We start from the raw sequence: 13389 nt of genomic DNA on the forward strand, positions 1-13389 counted from the left end.
GAGATGAGGGGACTCTAAGAAAACAAAACAGCCACAGGTCCCCCATCCCTAACTCTACCTGAGCTGGACCATCCATCCTCAGGTATAGCATCCCCCTCGCCTACTCCTCCTGCTCCTTACCCACCTGGGCACACCTGCCAGTAGGCCTGGCAGCAGTCCAATGTGTAAGGGCATGCCTGGTTGCAGTAGTAGGGCCCGTGGGACCCGTCCGCCCTCCAGCCGGCGCTCACGGACGCCATGCTCCAGCCCGCGCAGGCTGGGGAGCCGAGCACAGGAGCCAAAAGCTGATGGAGAACACGGGCGCGGCAACTAAACTCCAGGCGCGCTGCTGCCCCGCCGGCGCTGCTGCCATGGCCCTCGTCCTCCTCAGCTCCGAGGGTGGGAAAAACAAAGTGCGCGAGGAGGAGGAGGAGGCGCGCAAGCTCCGCGCATGGCTTTGTCGCCCCCCTCTCGCCCGCTCCACCTCCCGCCTGCCTTCGCTTAATCCCTCCTGAAGAGGCTCGCCCTGTCGACGGCTCCTTGCTTCGCAGCCAGGCGTCCCCGGGGAGCTCCGCGACGGGGAGCTTGCTCGCTTGAGTGGGACATGGGCAAAGGGGGCGAGCGAGACGGAGGAGCTTGGCGGGGCAGGAGCGGGTGGCGGGGCTGCGGGCCGGAGGGTGGGCCATCGGCCAGGTGAAGACGTGGGCGGGCGCAAGCGGGCCAGCAGCGCGGTGCGGCGGGGCGCCCCCTCCATTTCGGCGCTCTAGGCGGCCGCCTAGTCTGCCTAAATGGATGCACCGGCTCTGGACACAACATATACATGCAACTTATTCTATCACATTTTCTGAACTACTGCTATCATTTTCCATTTCTTCTTGTTCTTCCTCTTTGTCATTTTTCTCATGGACTTCTAAGAAACAGCTTTGGGGGGAAACAGGAAAAAAACCTGTCCCCCTCCCCATTTTTCTGGGTTTTCTTTCCAGGCCTTCCCATCTGTATTTGAGGACAGCCGGGGCAAAATGCAAGGCAATTTTTTTGCATGCCAGGCCTAGAAGTAACCAACATCCAGCTGCACTAAGGCTCAAACTCTGTTTGAAAGGAAAAGGAGTGTGTTTTTTAAAATTGAATTTGTTATTATATATTATAAACTGCATGACGGTAACAGAGCTTTCTAAACAGTTTACAAAAATATACAACAGAATACTAGAATGATTGATAAAACACAGTTAAAAGCAGGTATTTAAGAGTATTCAATAGATGATTAAAGTCAGCAGTGGTTAAAAGGAAGTAAATCGCATGTAGCTTCTACGTGTTCAGATGGGCTGCCCTAACGAAAATGTTTTGAGCAGTTGCTGGAAAGAGTACAGTGAGAGCATCTGCCTGGTGTCAGTTGGCAGGGAGCTCCAAAGTGTGGGTGCTGGAAGGCCTGGGAAAAAATGGGAAAATTGGGGGAAGGGAACAGGTTTTTTCAGGTTTTTTCCAAAGCTGCTTTTTCATGAAAAAAAAATGAAATAAAAAGTGTGTAGAATTTTCAAACTATATCAAACTAATTTTTTTTTCAATTTTTCCGGAAAAGAACAGCTTTGGGGGGGAAACAGAAAAAAACTGGTGCCCCGCCCCATTTTTCTGGTAAAAAAGAAGTCAGGATTAAAACCTATGACAGATCTTGCTGCCTGGAAGTGTGCTGTCCTTCCCAGAGAGAGGATGTTGTCTGCTATTGTGAGCTGCTTTGAGATTGCGTTTGTCACTGGAAAAGCGGAATACAAATACTAAATTAAATAAAAATCAAATTGCTTAAAAAGAAAATACCGATAAACGCTAAGCCAACAACATTCTATATTCGCACAATCAAATTCTCCCTCCAAAGGTTTATTTCCATCTCCCTCCTTTGGCTTCAAGGGATGAGAAAAGAACCTGCTTTACACGAACAACACATTTAAAGGGAAAAGCTGCAATTTTCCATTGAGAAAGACTTTTAATATCCAAGGCCTAGTTCACACAGATGCATTGGTAAAACCAGCCCTGGGTTGTATCACTTTTGCATGACTGAATAAATACTTGCAATAAAACAAATTCACAGCACGCAGAACCACAGGTGTCAGCAGCGCTATTTTTCTAGAAAAAGAGGTGCTGGAACTCCCCATGCATGCCTCCCTTGTTCTCTTCTTATGGCAATGGCGCCCACCTGAAAGGTGACAGAATGGCGTTCTGGCAAGTTCCAGCTGAAAAAAAGCCTTGGATGTCAGGAGTAAGATTATGCTAGTTTTTTATATGCAGGGATCCCATCCACTCAATTGAGTTATTTTCCCACCTACTGTCTGAAGTGATACAGCTGAGGAACAGATTTTTCCATCACATCTGTTTTTTATAATTTAGGCCTACAAGGCCCACTCATAAAAAAACACCCAGCAAGCTTTAATAATTTCTTTTTAAATTACAGTTACAATAATCTACCATGATTTAAGCCAAGGGTAGCTATCCTTTTCCAGACAGAGAGCTGCATTCAGCTGTGGTCAGCCTTCTGTGCATGACATGTCTGAGTTGGTGTGCTTGAATTTAGAAGGGTTTTGCTCCTGAAAAATACAAAATCTTGCCACTTTTGCCATCAACAAATAATGCACAAAAGTGGGAAGTCATTACGGGTACAATAAGAGTCTCAGATTTTAGGAGCTGCATAAAGATGTTTAATTTAAAAATAATTTTATTTTATTTTTAAAAGATTTCTTACCTAAACATGAGCAAATTGCAATAGGCAAGATTCAAATACAGATAAATGCACTTACGCTCCATTCAAGGGTGCAGATTTAAATACATGCTTAAGTATACAATGAAATGAATTTTAGCTGGCTTGTACCCAATATATAATTGTGAGCAAGATGCCTCAAGACCACATTCAAGTTTGTAATGTTCTCATTCACTAAGACCTTGTTTTAACCTTCAAGAATTAACACAATTCATACGTCTCAAGCAAATGTTTTGGTGAGAAGGTCTTCCTGCTGTTTTCGGTGTAACATTCCAATGCCCACTGCAGGTGCTGGTAACGCGGGTCTACTTACAAGATGGAGCTGCAATTAAGTTAGAAAGGCGGCATTACAAACTACTTATTATCTGTCCAAATTAAACAGTTATTAAATTAATAAACTGGGCTGCAATCTTGCACGCAGGCTACTTGACTCAAATGGGGCAACACAATCCTTAGCATGTTTGCTCGGAATTAATCTGACTGTGTTCAATGGGTTTCATCAGTGAGGGTCTTGTCATATGGGCTGCCCAGGATTTCCATAGACACTGCCAGGCTCGTGCCCTGGAGTGGTCACTTCAGCGCTGCCAAAGCAACAAAAACACAGGAGGTCTCTGCAGCCACAGCGGGTGCTGTGATTCTCCAGCACTTTGATTTCACCCACAAAGGCGCACTCCATTGTCTCTTGAGACAGATGGATGCCAAAAGCAGCAACAACTCCCTAGTAAATGTACTTGGGATAAGAGTCAAAGCCAAACTATGGCCACGACTGCAGTCTTCAGCATTATTCTGCAAACAGTATTATTGTAAAAGACAAACCTGTACTACATAACCAGTATGCTCCCTCTTCTATGGCTCTGTCTTGGCTTCAGCATACATCTCAGGAGGCCAACATTATAAGACCCCCTTAGAACTGCACACCTAGCTCCTCAAGCTGGCCACAGGCCAAACAGACAAGTGGGACGCTCCTATGTGGTTGAGAACCACAGCTCCTTTAAAAGATCAGAAATTGATTAAAAGTCTCCCATATTTTGCAAGAAAATGTATTGGGTGTGTTTTACAGGCCTGTAATTGTTCAGAAGGAAGTATCACTGTGTTCATTGGGTTTTGTTCCCAAAAAGGTAGAGAGAGAATTTCAGTCTTAATTCCAGTTGTTGTTGTTTATTCAACTTATACACTGCCATGTATCAAAAGCTCCCAGGGTAGTGTACAACATTAAAAAGTTCTAGCGTTGCCTATAAGGTACTGCTAGAATACAATGTTATCAATCAGTAAAAATCCATTACTATTATAACATTTATGTTCTGCCTATCATGGAACTCAAACTGATGTGCATAACTCCAGGTTCAAAGTTCTTGTATACAAAGCCATGAACAATTCAGGACCATGTCACCTAAGGAGCACCTTACCCTGCCTGCTTCAGGCCGGCCATGGAGACCACCTGGGAAGCCCTATTGGTGGACCCCCATGGACCATGTAGTCATGCCTTCAGTGTAATGGGCCCAGCCCTGTGGAACTCTCTCTCCTTAGGGCTCAGGCAGGCAACACCTCTGATGCGTTTCAGATACAGTCAGACCTCAGGTTACAATAGCTGTGGGTTGCGTTTTTTTTTAGGTTCCGAATGCGGCAAACCCGGAAGTGTTCACTTCCGGGTTTCTGTGCATTCTGCGCAGTTCGCAGAAGTGCGATATCGCACTTTGGTGCATGTGCGATATCGCTGATCGAGTTGCAGACTTTTCGGGGTGCAGGTGGCACCCCGGAACGGATCGTGTCCACAACCCGAGGTACCACTGTACCTGGTTAAAACCATTCTAATGCTAATAAAAGACTCCACTGAGAGATTGGAAAAATCCATTGGTGCAATTGAGGAAGGAGTGAGGAAAAATCGAGAAGAAATTGATAAAATTGGGAAAGAGGTGACAGTTTTAAAAAAGGAAACAGAGGAGTTTAAAGAAGTAAAGGAGAAAATAAAAACGGTGGAGACGAAATTGGAGAATCTTGATTTGGAAAAGATAGAACAAATTGGATCGCAGCAGAGGAACGTGGAAGAAGCTCTTGCTTTTTTGCAACTCCGAGACAGGGAAGGGAACCTCCGTCTAAGAGGAATTCCAGAATTGGAAAAAGATAGTTTGAAAGCTTTTATAGTTACTGAATTTGCAACATTTTGGAACTTGGAGGAGGAAGACGTCTCAGCACTCATAGTGAAGGCCTTCAGATTTGGATCCAGAGGGAAAAGAAGCACAAAAGTGCCTAATGACTGTCTGATTGTGTTGAACAACAGATATCAAAGAGATTATATTCTGGATTTACATTACAAGAACAACCTGGTGGTACAGCAGAAGAAAATCATAATTTTTAAGGACATCCCCAAATATTTCCGGGACAAAAGAGTATCTTATAACGACCTGGCATCAGAGCTAAGAGTAAGGAAAATTCCTTACAGTTGGGAATTTCCAGAAGGCCTTGCATTCACATTCAAAGAGAAGAAGATAAGGATAAGATCCCCGGCTGAGAAACAAAAATTTTTGGACAAGCATCTGGAAGATTTCAAAGGCTCAGCATTAGATCCAGCTTTCTTCTTTCAACTTCCAGGAGTATTGCCATTGCCAGGGGCACCGAGGCCTGAAGGCTCAGAAGATCCAGAAAAAGACAAGAAAGCAGAGGCGTCTGGAGGAGCAGATTAGAAGATGGCCCTGAAACTGATGACATGGAATGTTCGGGGATTGAACCAGAGACCGAAGAGACACAGAGTATTTCTTGGAGAAGAAGAAATTGGATATAATTTGTTTACAGGAGACCCATGTGGTTCGACAACACAGAAGGATTTTACAAAACAAAAAATTAGGACAGGAATATGTTTCATCGGATAAAGTCAAGAAGAGAGGAGTGGTAATTTATGCAAAAGAAAAATACAGCCCAAGACAGCTTTTCAAAGACGAAGAAGGGAGATACATTGCTATTGAAATTAAGGTACAAGGCGAAAAAATTCTGATTCTGGGACTTTATGCGCCAAATGATGGAAAGTCAATTTTCTATAAAAAGATTCACGACTTGCTATTGGACTATTTGGACTATAAAATAGTATGCCTCGGAGACTTTAATGGTGCAGTTTCTACATTAATGGACAGATCTCAAAGAACAAAAATTACAAATGATGGGAAACTGCCAAAAACGTTTTTTGAAATGGTTGATAATCTGAATTTGGTAGATGCTTGGAGATTGAGAAATCCAACCGAAACTGAGGCAACTTATTTCTCAGAATCTCAGCAGTCGTGGTCGAGAATAGATTACATCTGGATTTCAAATGAATTGACACCAAAAATACAAAAAGTAGAAATTGGTCCTAAGACTTATTCTGATCATAATCCTGTACAATTGAATTTAAAAGTAATTTCCAAGTTTGAGCTGATGTGGAAAACAACTGTTACAAAAGGAAGAACATAGAAATAGAAACTGAAATTTGATACCCACCCCCTCTCTCAACATGTTGGGCTTTGTGTTTGAACTTGTTTTGAACTCTGGACTAACGGATGAACAAAGGCTTATTGTCTTGAAGCTGGAACTGCTTTATCGGAAAGTGAAGGTCTTGAGTGGGGATATGAAAAAAATCTACTTCCCACAGAGGAGGCTTTCCAAGCTTTTGACACCATGGGAGAAAACCTTGGCAAAGAGCTGAAAGGGATGTTTGAAGGATGGAGAGAAATGACAGGGCGACTCCGGGAAAAAGATCCGTTCTTTGGGGGTGGCAGCCCCGGGACGGCAAGAATTGTTATATCCAGCCCCCGAGGTGTGAGCTCGGGAGTAAGGGTCAAAGAATTAAGATATCTACAAATAGAGGAAGAACGTTACAAGGAAGCGGAGGAGCAGAAAGAAGATGAGTGGTGTACCCTGATGCTCGATGCAAGGTTTGTTGTGAACTGTGCCTGGATCTGTGGACATATGGGAAAAGAGGAAAATTGGAAGATTGGTTCCGGTGATAGATGGAAAAGGACAATGGACAGAGGGGGAGTAGGGTGAAGTATTAAGTGTAAAATTTATATGGTCTGTTATGGTATTCTGAAATCGGAGGGTTAAGACTCTAAGTTTTATTTTATTTTTAATAAGAAAAGGGATATTTTGAATTTTATGTTATTAGCAGCAGTATAAGGGATAGAAGAAGTTCGTATAGATTTGATATAAGAATAATTTGTTAAGATTTAAAGATTTGTTATTAATTATTATGGATTAAGGTGATTGTTCAGATCTGAATTTTCTTTAAATGAATTTAATTTTTAGAGAGAGGATGTTATTAAAGTATATTCTGGATTTAAAACCGAAGGTGAAAAGGCAGGGGAAGTCAACAGTCAAGATTCGGAACTAGAATTTTTTTTTTGTATGTAAACAAGAAGAAGAATCATGGCTATGTTTGTATTTGTTTTGTATTTGTTTTGTATTTGTAGGTGTGGGTGTGAGTTTGTGTTGTGTTATGAAAATGCCAATAAATTCTTTATAAAAAAAATAAAAGTAATTTCCAAGGATTCTTTCAGATGGAGAATGGATGATGCTTTGATGAGAGATACCAAGCTGATAGAAAGAGCTGCAAAAAAGATGAAGGACTACTTCCAAATTAATTTGAACACTGATGTGGAAAAGAGGATAGTATGGGACGCAAGCAAAGCGGTGATGAGAGGGTTCCTCAGAAGTGAGAAAGCAAAAAAGAAGAAGCAGCAAAATGCAGAAATGGAAAGACTATTGAAATTAATCAAAGGAAAAGAAAAAGAATTAAGAGGTCATCCCAAAAATCAAAATATACAGAAAGAAATTAAATATTTGCAGTCCCAATACGCAAAAATTCTGAACCAAGACTTAGAATGGAAGATAAAATTGATGAAACAAAGAACTTTCGAATCAGCAAACAAATGTGGGAAGCTATTAGCTTGGCAGTTGAAAAAAAGACAAAAAGCAAATGTCATCAATAATCTAGTAGTTAACGGAAGGAATGTGGAGAATCCAGAGGAAATTAGATGGTGCTTTCAAAGATACTATAAACAATTGTATAAGGAAGATGAAATAGAAGAATTTGAAATAGACCAGTTTCTAAAAAAAAATGGATTACATAAAGTCCCAGAGGACAAAATAAACATGCTCAACCACCCGATTACAATGCAAGAGATAGAAGATGCAATTAACAACATGCAGATAGGGAAGGCTCCAGGTCCAGATGGATTAACTGCAAAGTATTATAAATCATTAAAAGACTGGCTGTCTCAGCCTTTGAAAGATGTTTGCAATGATCTGTTAGAAGGAGGTAGGGCACCGGAGACATGGAAGGAGGCCTATATCACACTGATTTTGAAACCTGATTCAGATAAGACTGTTATGAGAAACTACCGTCCCATTTCACTCCTGAATGTGGATTATAAAATATTTGCTAATGTCATGGCTACGAGATTAAGAAGAGTGCTGAAAGACTACATCCATAAGGACCAAGCAGGTTTTTTACCAGGAAGACAAATAAGTAATAATACGAGAATCATTGTGGATATTTTAGAGAAACTGGAAAAAAAAAACATAAACACGGATTCAGCATTAATGTTTATAGATGCAGAAAAAGCCTTTGACAATATATCTTGGACTTTTATGAAGAAAAATTTAGAAAAGATGGAAGTTGGTCAACGATTTCTTAATGGCATCAATGCCATTTATACAGAACAAAAAGCAACAATTATAATTAACAGTGTGATATCGGAGGAAATTAGAGTTGAAAAAGGAACAAGACAAGGGTGCCCTATCTCCCCTTTGCTATTTATCACGGTCCTGGAGGTCCTTTTAAATATGATACGAGAGGAGAAACAGATTAAAGGAATAAAGGTGGGTGAGAAGGAATACAAACTACGAGCCTATGCTGATGATTTGATGTTATCCCTACAAGAACCTGAAAGCAGTGTCCCCAAAGCCTTAGAAACAATTGAACTCTTTGGACGTGTAGCCGGCTTCAAATTAAATAAAGTGAAGACCAAAGTATTGACCAAAAATATGAACCCTGTGCAGATACAGAAGTTACAGGACTGTACTGGCCTTAATTTTGTTAAAAAAGTAAAGTATTTAGGAGTTAATTTAACTGCAAGAAATCTAAACCTGTTGAAGGACAATTACGAAAAAATATGGGCCGAGATAAAAAGAGACTTAGAAACGTGGACAAGATTGAAACTTTCACTAATGGGCAGAATAGCTGCCGTTAAAATTAACGTATTACCAAGGATGCTGTTTTTATTCCAAGTAATACCAATTTTAGATAAACAAGATTGTTTTAAGACATGGCAAAAGGATTTGACGAAGTTTATCTGGCAGGGGAAGAAGAAAAGAATCAAATTTAAGATATTAACGGACTCTAAGGAGAGAGGAGGCTTTGCCCTGCCAGATTTACGGATTTATTTTGAGGCAGCAGCCTTTTGCTGGTTGAAGGACTGGTTTAAACTAGATAATACTGACGTGTTGGACTTGGAAGGTTTTGATAATGTGTTTGGATGGCATGCTTATCTTTGGTATGATAAAGTAAAGGCCCACAAAGCTTTTAAAAACCATATAGTTAGAAAAGCCCCTTTTCAGGTTTGGATGAGAAATAAAGATTTGTTGGAGAGAAAGACCCCTAGATGGATTTCACCTGTAGAGGCCAAGGCCTATAAAAGACCAAATATGTCTGCAAAATGGCCAAGATATGTAGATATACTGCAGCAAGAAGGTGAGACGTTTAAGCTGAAAAGTTTTGATCAAATGAAAGAGGAAGTCACCGACTGGCTGCAGTATCATCAAATTTATGAAATTTTTAGATTAGACAAAAAGATTGGTTTTCAAAAAGAAAAATCAAAGCTGGAAACAGAGTTAATTGAACCGAACTCCAAAAACCTCTCCAGGATGTATAATTTGTTGCTAGAGTGGCATACGAAAGATGAAATGGTTAAATCTGTAATGATAGATTGGGCAAAAGATGTGGGACATAATATTATGATGGATGACTGGGAGCGGTTGTGGAAGGAAGGTATCAAATTTACTGCTTGTAATGTGTTAAGAGAAAATATTATGAAAATGATATATAGATGGTATTTGACGCCAGTGAAGATTGCTAAGATATATCATGTAACAAGCAATGTGTGTTGGAAATGTAAATCTGCGGAAGGTACCTTTTATCATATGTGGTGGACATGCCCAAGGGTTAAGGCTTTCTGGGAGAAGATTTATAATGAACTTAAGAAGGTAATGAAAATTACCTTTAGTAAGAAACCAGAGGCCTGCCTTTTGAGCATGACCAATCATGAGATACCCAGTCAGGATAGAGTGTTTTTTATGTATGCCACAACAGCTGCTAGAATTTTACTTGCAAGAAACTGGAAAGGCGAAGTGATTCCGACAGTGGAAGAATGGCAGATGAAGTTAATGGACTTTATGGAACTCGCTGAACTGACCGCGAGACTCCGAGACCAGAGGGAGGAGAAGGTGCAACAGGATTGGAAGAAATTTAAGGATTATTTAAAAGATCGTGTAAAGTTAGATATTTGAGCAGAATTAGCTTATTGTGTATTGGCCTTAGCTAGTTGATGTCAGTTAAAATTGTATAAAAGAAGTATTGTTATGAAGGATTTAAATGTTTAAGATTGTTTTAGGATAAGTAATCTAAGTAATGATTTACACTTGATTAATTAATGTCTTAAAGATTATTAAGAAGATTGGTAAATGTTAAGAAAAAAGATACAAAGTTACCAAAGTATATTGATACTGAACGCAGTTGAGGGAGCGGGGGGAGTCCCCCTTTAAGAAGATAGAAACTAGAATTAAACAATGATAGTTTATTGTTCCTGTTTATGTAGGTTTGTATAAGTTTTCTTTTATTTTATGTTCTTTGTTTGATGTGTAATAATGTGTTTGTTTGATGTGCTTTTTATTGTGTATTTGTATATGTATTGTGTTTTTGTTGTTGTTTAATGTGAAAATAATAAAATATGTTTGGAAAAAAATAAAATAAAACCATTCTAATGCTGTTCTACTGCTCCATTCCCTGATGTTTTAATTCATGGTTTAAATTTTATATCTTCTATATGTTGTTGTTTTCTAAGCAGTATTGAGATCCAGGTGTGGTGAAATGTGGGGTATGACTCTTTTAAAAAAATTAATAAAAAGGATTTGTCACGGAGACAAGCCTGGATCGGGAAAGGAGCGTGGGAGGAGGAACAGTGAGGGAAAGCGGCAAAGCAGACAGGCAGGGGGAGGGGGCTGGGTATAGAGAACCGGTCCCATTAATCTCAACAGATACGTCCGATGATGACAGCCCTCTCTTGGAGATATCGCCAGAAGAAAGGGGGAATACTGATGTCAGTAATAAACAGGGGGAGGGGAGCAAGAGAGGGAGGAAGAGATTTACGCATCACTTCCGAGGCACCCGGAGGTTCTTGTGCTGGAAGAGGCGCGAAACGGAAGACAGCAGTTAGGATGTTTGTAGCAAAGGAGTGCAGACGTGTTTTATAGCTCTGTAATTAGTAAGGACAATAAAACGCTTTGAAAACCGAGAAACGAGCCGGCTGTTATCTCACAGCAACACCAAAGGCAAGGTTGCCATGACAACAAATCCTAACTCCTCTGCGTTGCTGTGAGGCTGTTGGAGAGGCGAGACATGGAAGGAGTTGAAGAGAAGCTGAAAGCTGCGAGGGCCAGCTGGGAGATTCAAGCCAAGGAGGCGATTTTGAAAATTCGGCAGGAGGGAGAAGCCAGAGTTGCTGATTTGGAGGAGATAAATAAGCGTTCTGAGCTTAGAGCTGCCAAACTGGAGGAAGATTTACGAGATCTTCAAATTAGGCTTGACGAGGCGCGCAAAGCCGGTGGGGGAGGAGCCACAGCAGTCGTGACTCAGAGGCAACAGCTTGCATCAGTGAGTAAGTTTGATGGGGACCCCAGGGGATATTTGGGGTTCAGGACTGAGGTTGATTATGCCCTTAAGATGCGAGGGAAAGACTTTGAGACTGATGCTGAGAAGGTAGCCTTTATTATTTCCCATTTGTCGGGGTCAGCGAGAGAATGGGTACGCCCACTTTTGGCAAGTAACAACCCAGCGCTTGGGAATCTCCAGGACTTCTTGGATGCCATGGCGGCTCATTACACAAGTGACATTGATCAAGAGATAACCAAGCAGGAACTCATGAGCCTCAGACAAGGGAAAGGGACTGTGAGAGATTATGTGGCGAAATTTACCCTTCTCTGCCATAAACTGGGATGGGAGATTTTGGCCCCACAAACTGAAGCGCTTTTTCAGCAGGGGTTGAACCCGGAAATTTTGGATGAAATAAGCAGGGGACCGAGACCCAAGGACACTGATGCTTATATTAAACTGGCTCTGCAAGTGGGGGTTCGACAGGAACTAAGAGAATGGGAAGGGCGGAATGTACCCGGCAGTAAGACATTCAATGCTTACAGGCGGCCTTCCCATGGCGTCCAGCCGGTTCAGGGCAACAGGCAGCATCTGCCCCCCGAAGAGCCAATGGAAATCGGTCGTTTGGACACGAAAGCAAGCCTCAAAGAGACGCCTCGCAGGGAGCTGCTGAGCAGGGGGGAGAAGGAGACGCGCAAATGCTTTGTGTGTGACAAGCCGGGGCACCTAGCCCGGAATTGTTCCCAGAAGCGAGTGTGGCAAGGGATGGCAGCGGTTTCGGGGCAGGAGGCGAGAGGGGGAGCACAGGAGCAGGGAAACGCCAACGCCTGGTTGGAAACAAGAGAGGGGAAGACCAACCAGGCGGAACGCAAGTAAACCCCCCACAACGGCAGAGTGCAGTGGTTCCAAGGGAGCCCAGGCCTGGAATTGTGCTGATGGTACGGCTGGAATTGCCAAATGGGTACCCCCTTGAGGTAGAAGCTTTACTAGATTCGGGCAGCTCTGCCTCTTTCATGTCCAAAAGTTTCGCCAAAGCCCACCAGATCCATTTGTTGCCTTTGGACTTTCCTCTGGTGGTGACCACAATTGATGGGAGAGAGCTGCTGGGGGGCCAAGTGAGGCATCAGACACCGCCCATGAGGATGAGCGTCTCGCGGCATCAGGAAGTGATTGCTTTTAATGTCACACACCTGTCGGGGGCGCCGATCATATTGGGCATGTGTTGGTTAGATCTTCACGATCCGGTCGTTGCCTGGCACCAGAGGTCGCTCACCTTCGGATCTTCGCATTGCACGTAGAATTGCCTGATGGAGGTGGGAACGTCGGAGATGGAGGGGAGGATCGCCACGGTACGGTTGGAAGACTCCAGGGGAATTCCACCACAGTATGAAGATTTCAAGGAAGTGTTCAGTGAAAAGGAGGCGGACAAACTGCCCCCCCATAGGCCGTATGATTGTCAAATTGAGTTGCTGCCGGGGGCAAAGTTGCCTGCAGGAAAGTTGTATTCCATGTCGGAGCAGGAGTTGCAGGAGCTGAAGGAATTCCTCACACTGAACCTGCAAAGGGGATTCATACGAGAATCCAAAGCGGTAGGAGGAAGCCCAATTTTCTTCGTGGACAAGAAAGGCACGGCACAAAAACACCTTATTTGTGACTACAGGATCTTAAATTCGCGAACGAAACCAACCGCTTTTCCGATGCCCAGGATCGACGACTTGTTGGCGGTAGTGCGAAAAGGGAAAATTTTTACGAAGTTGGACTTACGAGGAGCTTA

General features: G+C 42.4%; 1 protein-coding gene across 1 annotated transcript in view; it reads right to left on the bottom strand.

Moving 5' to 3' along the window:
• Nucleotides 1-2379: 2379 nt before the first annotated feature.
• Nucleotides 2380-13389, bottom strand: part of DHTKD1 (dehydrogenase E1 and transketolase domain containing 1) — a 35396-nt gene continuing 24386 nt past the window's right edge. Inside the window, exon 17 of the mRNA XM_033163543.1 lies at nt 2380-3044. Within this exon, the coding sequence (XP_033019434.1) occupies nt 2943-3044 (102 nt within the window). The 3' untranslated portion in view covers nt 2380-2942. The remainder of the gene's footprint in view (nt 3045-13389) is intronic.

The sequence above is a fragment of the Lacerta agilis genome, chromosome 10 (genome assembly GCF_009819535.1).
Source record: "Lacerta agilis isolate rLacAgi1 chromosome 10, rLacAgi1.pri, whole genome shotgun sequence".
In the NCBI taxonomy this organism is placed as follows: Eukaryota; Metazoa; Chordata; class Lepidosauria; order Squamata; family Lacertidae; genus Lacerta; species Lacerta agilis.